The 18,909-nt window shown below is 56.3% G+C and overlaps 2 protein-coding genes across 7 annotated transcripts in view; one reads left to right on the top strand and one right to left on the bottom strand.

The window, feature by feature from the left end:
- The window catches only part of FSCN3 (fascin actin-bundling protein 3), a 16,655-nt gene extending 10,818 nt beyond the window's left edge, over positions 1-5,837 (top strand). The window contains exon 6 of the mRNA XM_077340610.1: positions 499-5,837. Coding sequence (XP_077196725.1) covers positions 499-704 — 206 coding nt within the window. The 3' untranslated portion in view covers positions 705-5,837. The remainder of the gene's footprint in view (positions 1-498) is intronic.
- Positions 5,142-18,909, bottom strand: PAX4 (paired box 4). Of its 6 annotated transcripts, none has more exons than XM_077340615.1 (11): positions 18,831-18,909; positions 15,822-15,880; positions 13,097-13,227; positions 12,612-12,827; positions 11,625-11,697; positions 10,711-10,851; positions 10,268-10,350; positions 8,306-8,402; positions 7,932-8,032; positions 6,924-7,113; positions 5,142-5,284 (listed from the first exon to the last, which is right to left on the bottom strand). In XM_077340615.1, exons 2-11 carry the CDS (start codon positions 15,832-15,834, stop codon positions 5,271-5,273), a joined length of 1,059 nt encoding a protein of 352 aa, XP_077196730.1. In that variant the 5' UTR covers positions 15,835-15,880; positions 18,831-18,909; the 3' UTR covers positions 5,142-5,270. The 6 variants fall into 6 exon arrangements, with proteins under 6 accessions (XP_077196730.1, XP_077196726.1, XP_077196727.1 ...); XM_077340611.1 differs by lacking the exon at positions 18,831-18,909 and adding an exon at positions 16,089-17,796 and having other exon boundaries at positions 15,822-15,972; XM_077340612.1 differs by lacking the exon at positions 18,831-18,909 and adding an exon at positions 16,089-17,796.

Raw genomic sequence — 18,909 nt, 5'->3', positions numbered from 1 at the left:
ATCCTGCATTGAGCAGGGGGTTGGACTAGATTGCCTGTATGGCCCCTTCCAACTCTATGATTCTATGATTCTTCTATTATTCTAAACCTACATAATAAGAAGAGACTTTTTACTTTCCTTTATCCTGTATTAGTTTTGTTAATGTTAGTAGCCTTGGGATAGGTTTTTTTTCTCTTTTCCTGCAAGGCCAATGCAGCTGACATCCATGCAGAAGGCCACCCCAGGCCCTGAGTGCAGCTGGCATCCTGTGCCAGGGCTGGCTGGGTCACTGTGTGGTGATTTAAGTCCCCCAGAAGCAGCCTGCTGCCCTGCAGGGGTCTCTGCTCTGGCCTCAGGGTTGTGGGTTGGGATACCTGCTCTGCCTTCTTCCTGCTCCAGCAGCAGATGTGTCCTTGGGAGGTCGTCTCCGGTCACCTCCGCTCACTTGGTCCGGATACTGACCAGAGGCTAGCCATGCCTTCTTCCTCGTGTCCTCTTACTCCTCATTTCTTTTTGCAGCCCACAGCAAGAGCTTTTGGTCTCTGACTGCAGAGAAGACCTTCAAGACTGGAGGGAAGGTTGCCTTGAATTTCTGCCTTGAGATCCGCGGGAACAATATTCTGGCTATCCTGGCCCCCAATGGGTACTATCTGCGGGGGGACCGGGAAGGCACCCTTATGGCCGACAGCCAGGAAGTGACCAGTGAGACCCTCTGGGAGTTCTAAGCTGAGGAAGGGAATGAGGCTGGAAGCCATCACTTCCCCCACCTTCAGCTTAGGTGAGGAGGCCAGGTGCTTTTCCCTCTCCCCAAAACATGGGGGCAGCCAATAAAGTCTGTGGGCATCGGTTTCTGGATGGACAAAAGGAAATACACAGATAATGATTAAAATGTGGAATTGGCTGCCAGAGGATGCGGTGATGGCCACAGGAGGAAATAGCTTTCAAAGGGGAAGTTGAGAGATTCATAGAGTCATTGAGCCTCCGGGGGGAGGCGGGATATAAATGTAATAATAATAATAATAGTTCCAATGTACCTTCTGGCTGCGAAAGTTGGACCATAAGGAAGGCCGAGGGTCAAAGAATTGAGGCTTTTGAACTCTGGTGCTGGAGAAGACTCTTGCGAGTCCCTTGGACTGCAAGGCGAACAAACCGGTCAGTCCTAGAGGAGATCAGCCCTGCCTGCTCCTTAGAAGGCCAGATCCTGAAGATGAAACTGAAATACTTTGGCCACCTCATGAGAAGGAAGGACTCCCTGGAGAAGAGCCTAATGCTGGGAGCGATCGAGGGCAAAAGAAGAAGGGGACGACAGAGAATGAGGTGGCTGGATGGAGTCTCTGAAGCAGTAGGTGCAAACTTAAATGGACTCCGGGGAATGGTAGAGGACAGGAAGGCCTGGAGGATCATTGTCCATGGGGTCGCGATGGGTCGGACATGACTTCGCACCTAACAACAACAAGAACCTTCTGTGTCAAATAGTCCAACCCCCTGCATTATGCAGGACACTCACAACCCCTATTCACTAAGCTGCCACCCCCTTGAATCTTCACAGAATCAGCCTCTCTGTCAGATGGCTATCCAGCCTCAGTTTAAAAATCTCCAAAGATGGAGAACCCACCACCTCCTGAGGAAGCCTGTTCCACTGAGAAACTGCTCTGTCAGGAACTTCTGGATGTTTAGACAGAATTTCTTTTGAATTAATTTCATCCCATTAGATCTGGTCTTTCCCTCTGGGGCAAGAGAGAACAACTCTGCTCCATCCTCTATATGGCAGCCTTTTAAATACTTGAAGATGGTTATCAGATCCCACCTCCAGGCTAAACAGACCAAGCTCCCCCAACCTTTCCTCCTATGCCTTGGTCTCCAAACCCCTCCCCATCTTTGTTGCCCTCCTTTGGACACGTTCCAGTTTGTCCACATCCCTCTTCAACTGGGGTGCCCAAAACTGAACACAGGACTCCAAGTGAGGCCAAACCAGAGCAGAGTAAAGCGGTACCATCATCTCCCGTGATCTGGATTCATGAAGGAGAAGTCTACAAAGGGCTACTAGCCATGGTGGTTATGGGGAACCTCCACATCCAGAGGCACTAACCTGAACCCCAGAGGCAGGAGAATGTCTCATCCTCTATATTTATTTTATAATTACATTTATTTCTTCCCTTCCTTGTGAGACTCAGGGCAAATCACAATAGAGGTAAAAACATATAAAACTAGTAAAAAAGAGGGATTTAAGATTAAATAGGCATTAAATCAAGAATTAGAACTAACCATAGAGATGGTCATTTGAGTTGTTGGTGGTTTTTGACAGGGAGGGCAGCAGATGAAATGTCTTTAGGTCTCAACCATAGGCTTTGTGGAATAGCTCTGTCTTACAAGCTCTGCAGAACTGTCAGTGCCCTGCTGTTGACCCTCCAGAGGAACAAGTTGCTCCCTGTGTGAGATGGGAGGCAGGACTAGGTGGACCCTCACTGGTTTGATCCAGCAGGCCTCTTCTCATAGAATCATAGAGTTGGAAGGGACCTCCTGGGTCATCTAGTCCAACCCCCTGCACTATGCAGGACACTCACATCCCTATCACTCATCCACTGTCACCTGCCACCCCCTTGAATCTTCACAGAATCAACCTCTGTCAGATGGCTATCCAGCCTCTGTTTTAAAATCTCCAAAGATGGAGAACCCACAACTTCCTGAGGAAGCCTGTTCCACTGAGAAACCGCTCTAACTGTTGGGAACTTCTTCTGGATGTTTAGAAGGAATTTCTTTGCATTAATTTCATCCCATTGATTCTGGTCTGTCTCTCGGGCAAGAGAGAACAACTCTGCTCCATCCTCCTTTTAAATACTTTAAGATGGTTCTCAGATCCCCTCTCCAGGCTAAACAGACCAAGCTCCCCCAACCTTTCCTCATACGTCTTGGTCTCCAAACCATCTTTGTTGCTCTCCTCTGGATACACTCCAGTTTGTCTAGATCCCTCTTCAACTGGGGTGCCCAAAACTTAACACAGTAGTCCAAGTGAGGCCGAACCAGGGCAGAGTAAATGGTACCATCACCTCCCAAGATCTGGACACAATACTCCATTTGATACAGCCCAAAATCTCATTTGCCTTTTTAGCCACTGAATCACACTGACTCATGTTCAATGTACAGTCTTCTAAGACTCCTAGATCCCTTTTGCACATACTACTGCTAGGTTCTGAGGTTCTTCTGAAAACCTAGCACTCTCTGCGTTCTTGTTGGCCCACCAGAGGCACTGGTTGGTCCCTGTGTGAGACTAGGTGGACCCCCACATGCCTAACCTAGCAGGGCTCTTCTGACGCTCTTATGAAGGCCTCGCCCTCTCTGCCTGTTGGCCTTCCAGAGGAAGTGGTTGGCCACTGTGTGGGATGAGAGGCGGACCTAGATGGACTGGTTGGTCCCTGTGTGAGACAGGATGCTGGACTAGGTAGACCCTCACTGATCTGACCCTGCAGGGCTCTTATGATGTTCTTATGAAGGCCTCTCTGCCCTGTTGTTTGCTGTCCAGAGGAACTGGTTGGCCTCTGTGAGTCAGGATGATGGACTAGATGGACCTTCACTGGTCTGATCCTCCATGTGAAAGTTTTTCCCTGCCATGCCTTCCACATTTCACCCTCATAACAAAGTTTACCCCAGACTTCCTTTCCTCTCCTGTCAGGCTGCTCCAGGTCTCAACAGGCCAAGTGCAGCACAGTTGGAAGACGCCTCCAGGGTCCTCTAGTACAACTCCTACAGAACTCTGGAGATTCACAGTTGCTTGGCAACCCACAATAACCCTAATTCCATACCCAGATGACCCCCCCCCCAAAAAAAAGATAATCCATGGCCCATCTGTACTGGAGGAAATTCACCTCCTGACCCCAAACTGGTGATCCGCATTTTCCTGGGCAGGCAAGGAAGGGCCACAAGACCCAAGCATGGACACAATCCCTTCTGCCCACCCACTTAGAATCTGCCTAGATTCACTCCGTCGGCATTTCTGTGAGGTGTCTATCTAGCCTCTGCTTCAAAGGAAGGAGAACCCTCCACTTCCCAAGGAAGCCTGTTCCACTGAGGAACTGCTCTGAATGTCAGGAACTTCTTTTGAAGTAATTTCATCCCATTGGTTCTGGTTGGATGCTCTGGGGCAACATAAAACAACTCCGCTGGATCCTGTGTATGACAGTCCTTCAAATACATGGGACGTGACTCTTAGTCGCCTTCTGTCCTGGCTAAAAAGATGAAGCTTCTTCAACCCTTCCTCATAAGTGTTGGTTCCTCTGGCCACACAGCAGGTTTTTTACTTCCTCCTTCAGTTGTGCCCAAATGAGGTCTTACCAGAGCAGAGTAAAGCGGAATCATCACTTCACGTGATCTGGACACTATACTGCTCTTGGTGCAGCCCTAAATCCTATTTGCCTTTTTAGCCATTGAGTCACACAGAATCATAGAATGAAAGAATTGGAAGGGACTTCCAGGATCATCTAGTTCAACTCCCCACACAATGCAGGAACTTACAAATACCTGCCCATCCACAGTGACCCCAATTTCATGCTACAGTGGATACCCCCATCAAAAATCTCCAGAATCCAGCCTGGCCTGAAGGAAATTCACCTCCCATCCCCACAGTGTTGATCAGCAATTTCTTGGGTATGCAAGCTGCTGAATCATGATCATTGTATGATCTACTAAGACACCCTAGATCCTTTCCGCCAAGACAGGTCTCCCCCATCCTATAGTGATGAATTTGATTTTTCCTACTTAAATACAGTACTTTGCATTTATCGTTATTGAAATTCATTTTATCCCAGTTTTCTAGCCTGTCAAGACCATCATGTATTCTGATTCTTAGTATGTTTGCTACCTCTTCCAGTTGAGTATCACCTGCACATTTAATAAGTATCCCCTCTATTCCTTCATCAAAATTATTTATGAATGTGTTGAACAATTCTGGGACCAGGGCAAATCCCTGAGGTGCTCCACTTGTCACTCTTCTCCAAGAGGATGCTGAACCATTTACAAGCACCCTTTGGGGGTGATCTGTCAACCAGTTATTGATCCACCTAATGGTAATAGGATCCATCTTGCATTTTACCAACTTGTCAACAAGAATATACTGTGGAACCTTATCAGAAACTTTATTGCAAGCATGGAGTTCCTTTGAGCTCTTTGCTGGCATGAAAAGCAGAGAAGAATTGTGCAGAAGTCCAGGAAGTGGAAAGCTCTCCCGGTTGGAAGGCAGGGAGTAGAGAAATCCCGGAAGCAAACGCAGCATTAGAGGTTACAGCTCCAGGATGCACTTAGGGTTCTTGTGCTGAAGAGAAAGAACAGAGAAAACTTGCCTCCGAACATGCAGCAAACCAGTCAATCCCTTGCCCCACAGGACTGCTCCACCCACTGTGGTAAATGGAAAGTGTCCAGAAAGAGAGAAAGACCACTTCTCCAAAATGCCCCCTTCACAAGATCACTTTAGTAAGCTGAGCTGGGGGTTCCTGGTCATTCCCCAAAGCCCCCTGGATTGCAAAGGAGCTGGACCCTGCATTCCCAATCCTGGCAGCCTGTCCGTGGAGCCCACAGAGGGTAGCCAGCGGCCCAAACAGACCGTACTTCCCATATAAAGAATTGTTCATGATCACTGGGAACCAGGAATCAAGCCAATAGGCCAAGAAAGAAGAACCAGAGGAGGGGCAAAGCTTCCCCCCAACCCTGGAGAACAAATCTTCCAGGAACATGTCCTGGTGTCCCAGAGTTCTCCCCTGAACTTATTTTGCATTCTCCCTGGTTTGTAGAAATTATAATAAAAAGTAGAAACCAGGTGGTAAAACTATCTCACCCAATTTGAATAAAATTCAGTCCTTCTACCAAAATCAATTGTTCAGGTGCCAACTATTCTTCCCCACTGAGTCATAACGCTGAGCAGACGTAGCAATTGGCCACAAGTTTGGCACGATTGGGCCATGAGGGGGGGAAGCAAGTACCCCTACACAGGAGTTGTGCTTCCTCTCACTGATCCTTTTTGCAATGAAGGGACAGAGGTCAGGACCAGAAGGGGGAGAGAGGTTCATCCTGGAGGAGTACACTGGCTGATTTCATCTGGAGGCAGACGCACTCATCTCTCCCCTGCCCAGGAGAATGGCAGGGAAGGGGCTGGAGACCTGGATGGCCACTGGTGCCTAGAGGCCTCAGTCAGCTGGGCTGCCCTGTCATGGGAGGGATAAGAGGAGGAGGGGTTCTTTTACCCCACGTTTCCCTAACCGAAGGAGCCTCAAAGTGGCATACAATCACCTTCCTTGTGAGGTAGGTGGGGTTGAGAGAGCCCCGACAGAACTGTGGCTGGCCCAGGGTCACCCAGCTGGCACTGCATGCGGAGGAGACTTAATCATGACACCAAGCTGGGGGCTTTATGCATGCCACGCTGGTTGTGGTGGTGGTTAGTGACAACCAACAAAGAAAACTATGCTGTCAGACCTGGTGAGGAAATCCACCTGAGGGCCCCATGAAGACCCTCTGGGGAAATGGCCTGGACCAGGACCCACACAGAGGGGCTGGCCTAGACTTTGGAGGCATTCCTACCAAGGTCCTTTGGGCCTCACAGGGTCCTGCTAGCCCTCTGGCCAGGCAGCCTTCTTATGCGAGGGCAGCCCCTGGAAGAGTGGAATCTGGGCTTGGGCCTGCGACAGGAGCCTGGGCAGAGTTCCACAAGCAGAAGGCAGGAGCTCCCGCGCACCTGATGGCCTAGAGCGAGGTGCCCATGATGGGGGGGGGGCTCCTGGGCGAGAGCGGGAGGTGAGGATCCTCCAGTAGCCAGCCCTGCAGTTGTGGAGGCAGAGATCAAGTAGAGCTCATGCCTTGGGGAAGAGCTGACTCCACTACCCCCCTCCCATTCTTGGCAAGCATCTCTCCCTGCCCCCACCACCTCCATCCCCCCTCCCTTCTCGTCAGGCCTCTCTTACCATGGAAGTGCATGTTGCAGGCACCAGGCGGGGAGATGGCTGGTTGCAGACAATGTAGCATCCCTGGGTGGTGATGGAGGGTGTGGGAGGGCCAGACCTCCGGGCCAGGCATGGGACTGAGCGGCAGAGGATGAAAGGGCAGAAGACGGCACTTCAGGGAGCAAGGGGGAGGTGCTGGCAGCGGTGGCCACTGTGGGGGATGGAGAAGAGCCGTCAAGGGCCTGTCCGCACTACACTTCTGAGCCAGGTGGGTCTTGACCCTTGCTGCTGCTCTAGGACCAGGTCCTCTCCTCCTCAAGAATGCCGTGTCAGCCAGCCAGCCAGCCAGCCAGCCAGCCAGCCAGCCAGCCAGCCAGCCAGCCAGCCAGCCAGCCAGCCAGCCAGCCAGCCAGCCAGCCAGCCCGAGGTGGTTCACCTCATTATGAGAGGCTCCTGCACCTGACATGCACAGGGAATCTCTCCGCTTGGCACCTGCCTGTGTCTGTGGCCCAGGGCTCCCAAGGCTGTCAGGCAGGGAGGGGCCGGAGAGGCACTTCCCCGTCTCCCTCCCTTCAGCAGGTCCAGCCCGGGCCAAGGTGGCCCTGCCCGTGGGCCATGAGCACCTGATGGATGCTGCAGCAGGGTCAGGATTGGAGGCTCAGGCTGTGCAGTGGCGCTCCAGCAGACAGGGGCCTTTCACATGGCACAGCTGCTGCCCAGCAGGGGCTGGCCACTGAGCCACTGCCTTGCCACCCCCATCGAGGCTGAGCCTGGCCACAGGGGAGCAGGGAATGAGGGGCTTGGGGGTAGGGGCAGCATAGTGTGGGCACCTGTGCTGGCTGCTCAAGGCCTTGCCAAGGAGCCTGGCCAGGATCTTTGGAAGCCCAGTCCAAGGGTGGGTGGGTACGCAGGCGGAGGATGGCCTTTCCCTTGGCACGCCTGGCAGAGAGGGGCATGTCTGCACTCCACAGGGCCTGGCCTGGCCTCTGCCAACCACGGGGTGCATGTGTGTTTGCAGCTTCTACCTACCTGGTCAGAGAAGGAAGCAACACTTGTGTTGTCCAATGGAATTGGAGCCCAGCCCAGGTCAGCTGGTGCAAAAGAGGAGAGCCCCCGTGCCCATGAGGTGCCTGGGGTGGAGGAAGAGAGAAACACAGGCCCTCTGCAGGGGGCTCACAGGCAACAAGGAGGCACCACGCTCAGGCAAACTGGGTGAGGGGAGCATGTTGACAGCAGCCTGGGCCCCAGTTGCATGTTGGGAAGGAGCTATCTCAGATCCCAGGCAGGGTCATGTCACGGGGACCCCTGGCAAGAGGACAAGATCCCCCAAATGCAGACAGGGTGGCAGTGCAATGGGGGAAGCGCAGGACAGGGGGACTCCAGCTGGGGCAAGTCCTGGCTACCTGGGGCTGTCCAGGACACAGCAGAACCTGTGCAGGCAGCAGGCAGAGCCTCCGGAGTCTCCCGACGCCATCTCGCTCTCCGATTTGAGAACCAGACCTAGTTGGGAAGAAGATGGGGGAGGCTGGCAGTCAGGGACGGGGGAGGCCGCCACGCCACATTTGGCCCCCAACTGCTCGGCTCGGATGGAGCGTAGGGCACAGATGAGCTTGTGGCAGATGAGCCGCTCAACCCTTCCCCAAGCCTGTTCCCTGAACACCATGCTTGCTCCAGTGTAGCTGGCCTGCTCTAGCCAGGCTTCTGCAAATGCTCAGAGGGCCCAGCATAGGCAGGCAAGGGCTTGCTCCAGTGGCGGGCAGGGAGAAAGGCCAGGAACCAGCCTTTTTCCAGCCCCAGACAGACGGCACAGAGCAAAGTCTCTCTCAGGTGGGCCAGGCAGGAGCCAAGAGAGATCAAGGGGCAGCTCATCTGGAGGGTGGCTCATAGGGTGCAAATGTGGGGGGACGGGGGTAAAATAGAGGAAAAGGGTAAACAGCTGGAAGAAGAGGGGTGTCAGAGCGCCAGCTAGCTGAGATGTGCAATAGACTGACCCTCGGGGCTCTGCTGCCACCCCTGCCCTCCTAGCTGTTGACCCTTTTCCTCTGCTCTTCTTCCCAGCACAGCAAATTGTGTCTATGCCTTCATTGTAAACAGATGCTTAGTATTCTTGGGATATTATTACGGATATTGTTATGGAGTTTTCTCCTTTCTGCATACTTCTAATATACTCACTGATTTTCTTGAGGAAAATGGGAAGTCTTGTGGTGTGCATGAGCTTGCCACCCGCAAAGTTTGTGGCAGTGTGTTTAGAGCAAGGAGTGTGTGCTCGTGCTGTGGTGCTGGGCCAAGGTGCTGGGCCAAGGTTCATAAGGCTTGGTCCCTTGGCCTACAAAGCAAAACAAGCATGGAGGGGGTGGGGTGGGGATGGAGCATGAAGCTGCTTGTTTATTTTTCTTTTCCTGAATGAGTGAGGGGGTGGATGGGGGGGAGAGACAATCCAAAAGGCTAATCTCGGCATGTAGAAGTGTGGGCTTGGAGCACAGTCCCTTAAAAATTGAGGGCAAAAATGAGTCTTGTGAGGGAATGGCAACTGGGAACCAGTTTTCCTGCAGTCTTGGAATTGATACCCTGACCAATCAGCGACTGCTTCACTACATCAGCGTTGGAGGAGCCAAGAAGGGAAGGAAGTTAATCCGCCAAAATGCAGGGATCTACACTTGAAATACTGGGGCCTTTGGAACAGTTTTTCAAATGTCGTGAGTTATGTCCACTCCTGGATATCACATGGAAAAGGTAGGGTCACCGTGGATCAATCATAGACATTGCAGAGGGAAAATCTGAAGCACCCAAAATCAAAATGGAAACCATAGAATCACAGAATCATAGAGATGGAAGGTACCCCATGGGTCATCTAGTCCAACCCCCTGCACTATGCAGGATACTTACATCCTAATCGCTCATCTACTGTAACCTGCCACCCCTTTGCCTTTAAGTTGGGACTAGGCTGGGCCATCCAGGTCAAGACTGCCGCCAAAGAAGGGGGAGACAAGGAGGCCAATCGAAGGGCTGGCAGTTTGGTGTAGTGGTTAGGAGTGCGGACTTCTAATCTGGCATGCCAGGTTCGATTCTGCGCTCCCCCACATGCAACCAGCTGGGTGACCTTGGGCTCGCCACGACACTGATAAAACTGTTCTGACTGAGCAGGAATATGAGGGCTCTCTCAGCCTTACCCACCCCACAGGGAGTCTGTTGTGGGGAGAGGAATGGGAAGGCGACTGTAAGCCGCTTTGAGCCTCCTTCGGGTAGGGAAAAGCGGCATATAAGAACCAACTCTTCTTCTTCTTCTTTTTCTCTCCCCATGGCCATGGGATCCTGAGCTCCAGGAGAACCATATCACTCTTTGTGTGGGGGAGAGTTACACTCACGCGAATGGTGGTGCTGGGGAGCTGAGTCACAGCCGAGAGCTTCTCCCACGTTGCTGTCTCTGGGTACTGCCCTCTCTGGAATTCTGGAAGGGAGATGGAGAAGCACTTGTCCTGCTAGAGTCATAGAGCTTTGTGCAGTTGGCAAGCTGCAAGCCCCCTGCAAGTCTTTCTGAGAAGGGGCAGCTGGAGCTACCTGTTCTATTTTGAATGCACACTCCCCTTCTCACAAACAATGTGTCTCTTTGGTGGCAGGGAACTGAGGGCAAGCTCTGTGTCCAAGTCAACCCAGCCAGGGCAAAAGCAGGCTGCCTCCCTCCCTTGGCCCCTGACCCCAAGGAGGGCTGAGCTGCAGCCTGCCAGATGTCCCCCCCCCCTCTGGTCGCCTGCCCTGTCCTGGGCCCATGGCAGCCCCAGCCCTGCCCAACCTGCAGGCTGTTCCTCACCCTCTTCCAGGGCTTCCCTTTGCTGCCTGGAAAGGGCCCGCTTGCTCCTGCTCCTTGGCCCCTGGGCTCCTGCCTCCGGAAGGAGAGGTGGGGGCTCTGGAGTCTCTGAGAAAGAAGGCCCCATCCCCAGCAAGGGGGGACCTGCAGAAAGGAAGGGGAAAGCACTTCTAAGCTGTTCTTTCCCCAAAACAATGGGGACCCCAGGGAGGCAGGCAGGCAGGCAGCAAGATTACAAACAGTAGAAAACAACATGAAACTTTAAAGTAACCCACACATTCCCAATAAAGGACCCCTTTAATATCACCTCTGGAAGGTGATGTGTGTGTGTGTTGTCAAACATCAGCCTTTCTTGATGGGCAGAGATGCAAGAGGACCACCCAGGGGCATGCTGTAGCTTCTGTAGGGTTTTGCAGGAGGCACGCCTAGGGGCATGCTCTGAAGAAAGAGGTCGGCCAGATCAAACAGGCAATTGGCGGCAAAGCCAGGGCTCCTTAGCAAAGAGTCATTTTTACCTAACAAAGGTACGTTTAAATAAACAAACAAAGATTCTTGTGATCCTACCTATTTCATATTCTCTGTGCTGTAGACTTTTGCTGCTCCACTGTATGCTTCTACTAACTATATCCCTTCAAGATAACATTTTTCTTTTCTGTTAATGGAATTCTTTGTTCCTTGCAACATGGGAAAATTTGGTTCAACCCATTCATCGACTTAGTTTCCCTGCGTCCTCCGGCATTGGTTCTGCCCTGAACCTGGAAGAACCGCCTTTGGCTTGTGGAGTGAGCCCCAGGGGATAAGCCCAAGGCCTGAGACCCAGATGGTGGTCATGGCCCTGAATACAACGCTGCTTGCTGCAGAAGGCCGAGGGGCAGCCCGGCCCCAGGCCAGAGCCTTCCCTGAGAGCAGGGGCTTACCTGGGACTGCAGGCTGGCCTGTGCAAGCTGTGTCCCTTGGCAGGCTCCTCAGGATGCGGTGGACCGAGGACACCTGGGGAGGCAAGATCGGATTGGCAGCTCTGTTGATTTAATTAAGTCAGTGTCAGGCCTAAGCATTAGTCTGCACTTAGCGAGCCCGCTTCTTTCCCAGGAAACCTGCTGAGGATTGCAGGACAGCGACCAAGGCCTTTCAGTGCCCTTGGTCCTTTTGAGCTTCCTTGGCTGAAGCTGGCCTCAGGAGAACTAGCCGGGGAGTCCCAGCCCTCACCCAGAAGGAAGGCAGCTTTGAGTGGAGTGAGAGGAAGGACGCTCCCCTCCCAGGGCCCAGGTTTTGCAGCCACCCACCTCCCATTTTGCCACTGGACTGACCCAGCATCTACGCAGTCGGGATACCACCTAGTTGAAATGACCTAGGACCATCACAGTAGCTGGAAAAAGCCCAGAGACGGGATAACAAGAAACAGCGCTCAGGGTTAGCTCCTCTCAGAAATATAAACCAACTGTTTGTTATTAATATTTTGTTTCTTTGTAATCCCATTCATGATGAATGAAATTGGGGTCTCTGTGGATGGGCAGGTAGTTGTGAGTTTCTGCATTGTGCAGAGGGTTGGACTAGATGGCCCTGGAGGTGCCTTCCAACTCTTCTAAGCACCCACGGTGCTGGGGGGGGGGGGATCCCTGTCAGTTTTGTTGCCTGTGCCTATTTTCCTGTCTTGTGTTTTTTTTTATTTCTTTTTGAATTTCTCCCATACAGTCTTCCTTGGGGTGTTACTGGGACCAAACACAGGCAAAGCCAGGCTAGGTAACTGTGCCAAGGCAGCGGCACCCTTGAGGCCCACCTCCTGCTCCTATCAGCTGGAGGGGCTGGGGAGCCAGCCTCTGAGCTGCAGCCTGCAAAGCAGATGCTCTGAGCAGTGCCCCCCCCCAGCCCCCAGGAGCCCTTCATGCAAGCAGGTAACCACTTACACTGGGCATCCTGCTGGAAGTGCAGAGTCCCTCGGCACGTAGCTTCCTCCTGATCTCCCAGGCAAAGATGGACGGCTGCTCTTTCTTCAGCTGGGAGATCCGAGCCACCACTTGTGGGGTGGACAGGCGTGGCCGGCTGCCCCCCACAGCCTTGGGCCAGATGGCTCCACTCTGGTAGTAGCGACTCAGAATCTTGCTGACGCAGCCACTGGACACCTGGAGGGGGGGGGGGGGGAGCGAGAAGACAGTGTGTGTGTGTGCGCGTGTGTGTCTGGACAGGGCTCGGAGAAGATGGATCTCCTTGGCCCACTCGGCCTCAGTCCCCCACCAGGTCTTCCCTCCGGTCGTTCTCCAACCATGGTCCTGACCCAGGCCTGACATTCTCCCCCCCCCCCCAAACACACACACACACACACTCCAGTCCATCACCCCGCTCATGGGAGATGGGATAGGTCCCCATTTCCCTTCTTCCATGGGAGGGTTACCTTGAGGTGGCGAGAGATGTCCGAGGCCCGAAGTCCACAGGTGGCCAGCTCAACAATGCTCTTCCGCGTGCCCATGGGGAGAGGGCAGCCGTTCACAAACAGCCCACCCAACTGGTTCACCCCGGGGGTCCCTGCAAAGAGCCCGACATGGTGGGTGGTGCACAGCATGCCAGGCTCGAGCAGCCTTTCTAGAGTCCTCTGCAGCACAAGGGCAAGTGGCTCAGCTCAGAGTCACCCTCTGACTCCTTGACTCCCAGCTGAAATCTCTGAAGGATTTCTACTGCTGGTTTCATGTGGAAAGCAAAGCACACAGATTCTTAGGTCATATCCGTTTTGTATAAAGGAGAAATGCTCTCCCTCACGCAAGAATTCACCTCACTATCTCAGCTGTGTTCATGAGGAGGACCCCCACTAGGGGGGCAGGGAGGAGGGGGCTCTTGGTTACACTGAAGCAGGACTAACCTCTCTCCCCCCCCCCACAGACCCTGCAGGAAGGTACAGAGAAGGTACACCCTCCCCCCACACACTGCAAGGATGCAAGTCTTCCATTGGGACAAGAAGGTCATCCCAAGGGGGAAGCTAGAAGACAGAGGGGATGTAAACTCAGGAGGGGGGTGGTCAGACCATCTACCCCCAGGCTTTGTCCCCTGCCAGAGAATGCCAGAGACTCCACCCTGCCAGGCACGCCTTTTCTCCAGGGGAACTGATCTCAGTCACTTGGAGAGCTCCAGTCCTCACCTAGAGGTTGGCAACACTCGTTCCCCTGGAGGAAATGGCTGTTTGGGAGGAGGGAGTCTATGGCATTGTAGTTCCGTCACCTGAAGTTGGCAACCCTATCTCCTTCCCACCCAACAGCCAACCTGTCTTTATCTGCCTCCCCCCCACCCCCACCCGAGTCCTCTTCATAGGACAACTGGCCCAGGCCAGGGAACTTTCCCCCGTGTCCCCCCCCCCGCACTCCTCCACCTTTCCCTCCCCCTGGACGCCCCCCTGTCTTCTCCCCTGTGCCTGCCTCCTCCACAGCCACTCACCGGCCCACCTTCGTCTAGACTCATTATCCCTGAAGCCCTTCATTTCCACCCACCCCCTCCTTTCTCCACAGGGGGACCAATGCAAATGTCATCCTCTCCTCTTCTGGTCTGCACAACAACCCAGCGGGGTCAGTTAGGCTAAAAGTATGTGGCTGGCCCCAAATCACCCAGTGAGCTTCTGCTGCAAGAGAGGGATTCGAACCTGGGTAATAGAATCATAGAATTGGAAGGGACCTCATAGGTCATCTAGTCCAACCTTGTGCACTATGAAGGACACCCACATCCCTCTCGCTCATCCACTGCCACCTGCCACCCCCTTGAACCTTCCCAGAATCATCCTCTCCATCAGATGGCTCTCCAGCCTCTGCTTAAAAATCTCCAAAGATGGAGAACCCACCACCTCCCGAGGAAGCCTGAGAAACCGCTCTAACTGTCAGGAACTTAGATGGCATTTCTTTTGAGTTAATTTCATCCCATTGGTTCTGGTCCGTCCTTCTGGGGCAAGGGAGAACAATTCTGCTCCATCCTCTATATCAGTGGTCCCCAACCCCCAGTCCGGGGAACGGTCCCGGTCCGTAGATCAGTCGGTACTGATCAGCCACGGCTCCTCCTCGTCCTCCTCCCCAGCTGCTGCCTCAGGGGCTGCCCTGCCACTCTGACGCCTGCTCACCTTTGGTGCTCTCCAGCGGCCTCCATGGCTGGGGCTCCCCTTCAGCGTGGCACTACGCAACTGCTGCTGGCAGTGCTCCCCAGCGGGTGGCGGGAAGTCAGGGGCACCGGCGGGAAACCAAGCAGATCAGGGACTCAGGCGGCAGCGATGTCCCTCGGCAAAAGACTACCCCCTCAGTCCTCAGTAAGATTGTCAAGCGTTGACCGGTCCCCAGTGATAAAAAGGTTGGGGACGACTGCTCTATATGGCACCCTTTTAAATACTTGAAAATGGTTATTAGATCTCCTCTCAGTCACCTCCTTTCTAGGCTAAACAGACCAAGGTCCCCCAATCTTTCCTCATACATCTTGGTCTCCAAACCCTTCACCATCTTTGTTGCCCTCCTTTTAGTATCCTCTGTCCATACAGCATGGCTGCACGAGGACCTGAGCTCTCTGGGATTTCAGAACCTGGCCATGGGAAATTACTCAAACAGGAATCTTAAACTGGGAACAACATACTTGGCATTCTGGGATACAGAAAAATTCCCCCTCCTGAAATTAATTTCCTGAAAAATTCCTTCCAGGCCAGCCTGGATTCTGGAGATCTTGGATGGTGGTGGGATCACAGTTGTGAGTTCCTGTAATACGCAGGAGGTTGGACTAGATGACTCTGGAGGTACCTTCCAACTCTATGGTTCTATGAACTGATGGTGCAGGAGAAGGTGAATGGGCAAAGAGTGGGAGAGGGAGGACAGGAAGAGGAGACTGTTCCCGTTATAGAACAACGCAGAAATGGAGAAGGCCAGGGATTGACCAGATTGGGATGTTTTGGAACAATAGGTGGGTAACCCACAATTTGAGACCATTTGGGTTTCATTACCAGTTGAACAGCCCCTCCCTGCTCTGGAGGGTTTATCATGACTTCCCCCACCAGATCTACCTCTTGCTCCTCGGAAAGGTCCCGCTCAGAGGTCCAAAGGATCCCCCTGCACCTGGGTGGCTAAAGGGAAGGAGGGGAGGGGAAAAACCCTGAGCCTCCTTACCTTGGGGCTGCATTACTCAAAGGATCAACCTGGGCAGCAGCTTGTGGGCTCCAGGGAATCTGTTGAAGGAGAGAAAGGCTCTTAGGGGGGAACCTGCAGGTTGTTGTGGAATGACCTTGATTCTGCCTCTCTGGTGCTCTGATCAGGCATCCTGTGGCAAAGGGAGACGGGAAGTGGCGAAGGAGGCCTTGCCAGCAAGACTGGTGCCCAGAGGCCTGGGTCTGAGATGGCAGAGCAGTGGAGAAGTGCTATGGCATCCTGACTTACCTGGTCACCTAGCTGGTCACTCGCCCCCTAGCTCCTGACATGGCCCGCCCTTCAGTGACCCTAACGAAACGGCAGGGGAAGGCAGTGGTGACGGCATGCTAGATGGGGGGGGGGGGAGCTTAGTGCCTGGAGACTGGACCAATGCCCTCCCCCCTTCTTGGGTGAGGAGCTGCAGTTTTGTGCCCGTAGCCTCGCAGGGATCGGGGCCGGGGCAGACTGGGAGCCCGTGCCTGACTCTCTTGGCCCACCGCCCGCCCCCACCCCGACAGCAGAGGCTACAGGTATCGGCCGGCCGGGCAACCGAGTTTCAGCACTGGCTAGGCTGGACAGCGACCGATGCCGGCGCGGCCCGACGCCTTTCCCCTTCGATTCGCTCCGACTCCGGCGCCGGCGGGGGGCGCAGAGAACGGCGTCTAAACGCGGCCCGCCAGCGCGCCCCGGGCTAGAACAGGCGTCAGGGCACGAAGCCCTCCTTGGCGGGGCTCCCCTTCCGGGGTCCAGCGCTTCCCGACCGCCTCCAAACCTGCGCCGCATCTCCCCGCCGATCCTTCCCGGAGAGTCCAACCTGGAAGGGGCGCCCCTCCTTCTGCCGCTGCCCTGGACGGGTGCGTGGCCCTCAAAGCAGGAGGGCCGGGAAGCGCCGGAGAACCTCCTGCCGGGTGGCTGGGCAACGGGGGGACGCCTGCCGGAGCAAGCAAGGCCAGGTCCGTCCAGGGTGGGTGTCTTGGCCAGGCTGCCTCGAGCAAACAGAAGAGGCTCCTGCGTGTGTGTGTGTGGGGGGGGGGGGGGCGGCCCGCCTCCGCCTCTCGAGGCCGCCCAGATGGCCCCCTGCTTGCCAGGCGCCGCAAATCTGCCCGGAGAGTATTTGACGAGCAAATATTGGGGCCGGGCGCTTCTTCCCCGGCCTGGGCGCTCAGCACTTGACCCTCCGGCGCCCCTGCCCGCACCCCCGACGCTCCGGCTCTCCACCCCGCCGGCTGCGGGGGAGGCGACCATCTGGTCTCAATTATCCATTAACCAGGGCGCCCTCCTGCTCTGCCATCCCCAGCCGGCCGGCCTCTCCGCGCCAGCCAGGCACCGAGGCTCTCCCGTGGCCCCGGAGCCCACAGAGGGGCGGGGGCAGCCCGCAGGGAGTGGGGATCGCAGGGGACTCGAGTCTGGCCTCCTCGGCGCTGCCTGCTGCGCAGGGGAACCGGAGGGCCAACTCTGGGAAGCGAGAGGCCGTGCGCAAGGATGCTGAAGGAAGGCCGAGGTCCCCGGCGACCCGACAAGCGGCTCCCGCCCCGGGCGGGACAGTCCCGCGGTCAGAGTGAGGGGGGCCCCCTCTCCAGCACGCGGGCAGGTCTCGAAAAGGCAGGGGCGGGGGCCAGACAGTCTCCCACGCCGCTGCCAGGGCCGAGGGAACCCAAGCCTGCCGGGCACTCTGTCCAGAGCGCACGGCGCCGGACGGCTCCTTCTGGCTCGAGCAGCGCCTTCTCCTCCGCTTCTGCAGGCGCGGCTCGCGCAGTGCAGAGTCCCGCTCGGCAGAGCAGCCGCGCCTTTCCATGCCCTCTCTCCGTCCGTCCGGGGGACCGGGCGGTGGGCGAGCGCCCACGGTCGGGGTCTGGCTCGGCTGCGGCCTGGCAGAGCGCACGGGCGAGAAAGGGCGGAAAGCTCTGCTCCTGCACTCCCGCCCCCCTCGTGGCGCCGGCTCGCGTAGGGGAGCTGCAGGACAGGACCCTTGTCCCCCCCCCCCCCCGACGGTCCCGTCCGCAGGACAGCCCGCGCCCCCCCTAGGGCGCCCTCCGCTCGCGGGACATCTCCAGAACTGCCAAGGGGACGCGTGGGCCAAGCCGGAGGGCTCGGCAAACCCCGCGCTGCTCCGAGGGGCTCGTCCGCACCGCTCGAAGAGGCCTCCGCGGCCAGCTCGGGCGGCGGCTCTGCGGGAAAGCGGAAGCGCGACCCCCGAGTCAGGGCCCCGAGTGGGGCGCTGCGTCTCTGCCCTTGCCCGTCTCTGCCCAGAGATCCTGTCGCCTCTCCCCACCGCAGACTCCCAGCGAGCCCTGGGACAGAGGGATGGGTGCGGGGGGCTCGGGGGGGGGGCTTCCCCCCGGCTCTCCGCCAGCTCCCCCCTTCTGGCTCGGCACTGAGTCGCCCCTCCCAGCGGCCCCAAAGGGCTGCCGTCCCGAGAGCCAGCCAGCCAGCGCTTCGGGCGAAGGGCGCGTGCCCGGAGAGGGGGGCACGGTCCTCGCAGGCCCCGACCCGGAGGACCGGGCAGACGCGTGCCCTGGGCGGGACGGTGACCGGCAGGGCAGGCGGGCAAGCGGAGTGTTCCGCCCAGGCGCTCGCTCGGCCGCCGCGGATGGCTGGCCCGGGGGCTCGCGGCTTCCCCTCGGGGCTCCCGCTGGCGTCAGCGTCCCTCCCGTGGCCGGGGGTCCAGCTCCAGCCCCTCCCGCCTGGGGCAGCCCCGCGGGGCAGGGGGTCTGCGGGAGGGGGGGGTCTGCAGGGCCCGTGCGAGGCTTGGGGGACCCCAATGGCCCGTGCGGGGGGGGGGGCGCGGCGCGCCCCCTCCCGCTGCCTCCGCCCCGCCCCGCCCTCCTGTGGCCCATGTGGTGGCCGGGGTTTCCCCGGGATTCCCTCTCCCGCGGCGCGCATGCGTCCGGGCCCGCGAGAATGCCGCCCTCCCCGGCACTTCCTGCTCGACGCCCACGTGGGGCTGCCGCGCGTGCAGCTCTTTGCCTACGTGTCCTATTGCCAACGTACCCCGGAAGTCCCGCCTCCGCCGCCACGACGTCGCGGTTTGAATGCGGTCTATTCCCTCCACTGCGGCCGCTGGGCGCCG

The sequence above is a fragment of the Paroedura picta genome, chromosome 5, assembly GCF_049243985.1.
Source record: "Paroedura picta isolate Pp20150507F chromosome 5, Ppicta_v3.0, whole genome shotgun sequence".
Classification (NCBI taxonomy): Eukaryota; Metazoa; Chordata; class Lepidosauria; order Squamata; family Gekkonidae; genus Paroedura; species Paroedura picta.
Note: the sequence above shows the minus strand (reverse complement) of the source record. Positions and strands in the feature narration are given on the sequence as shown.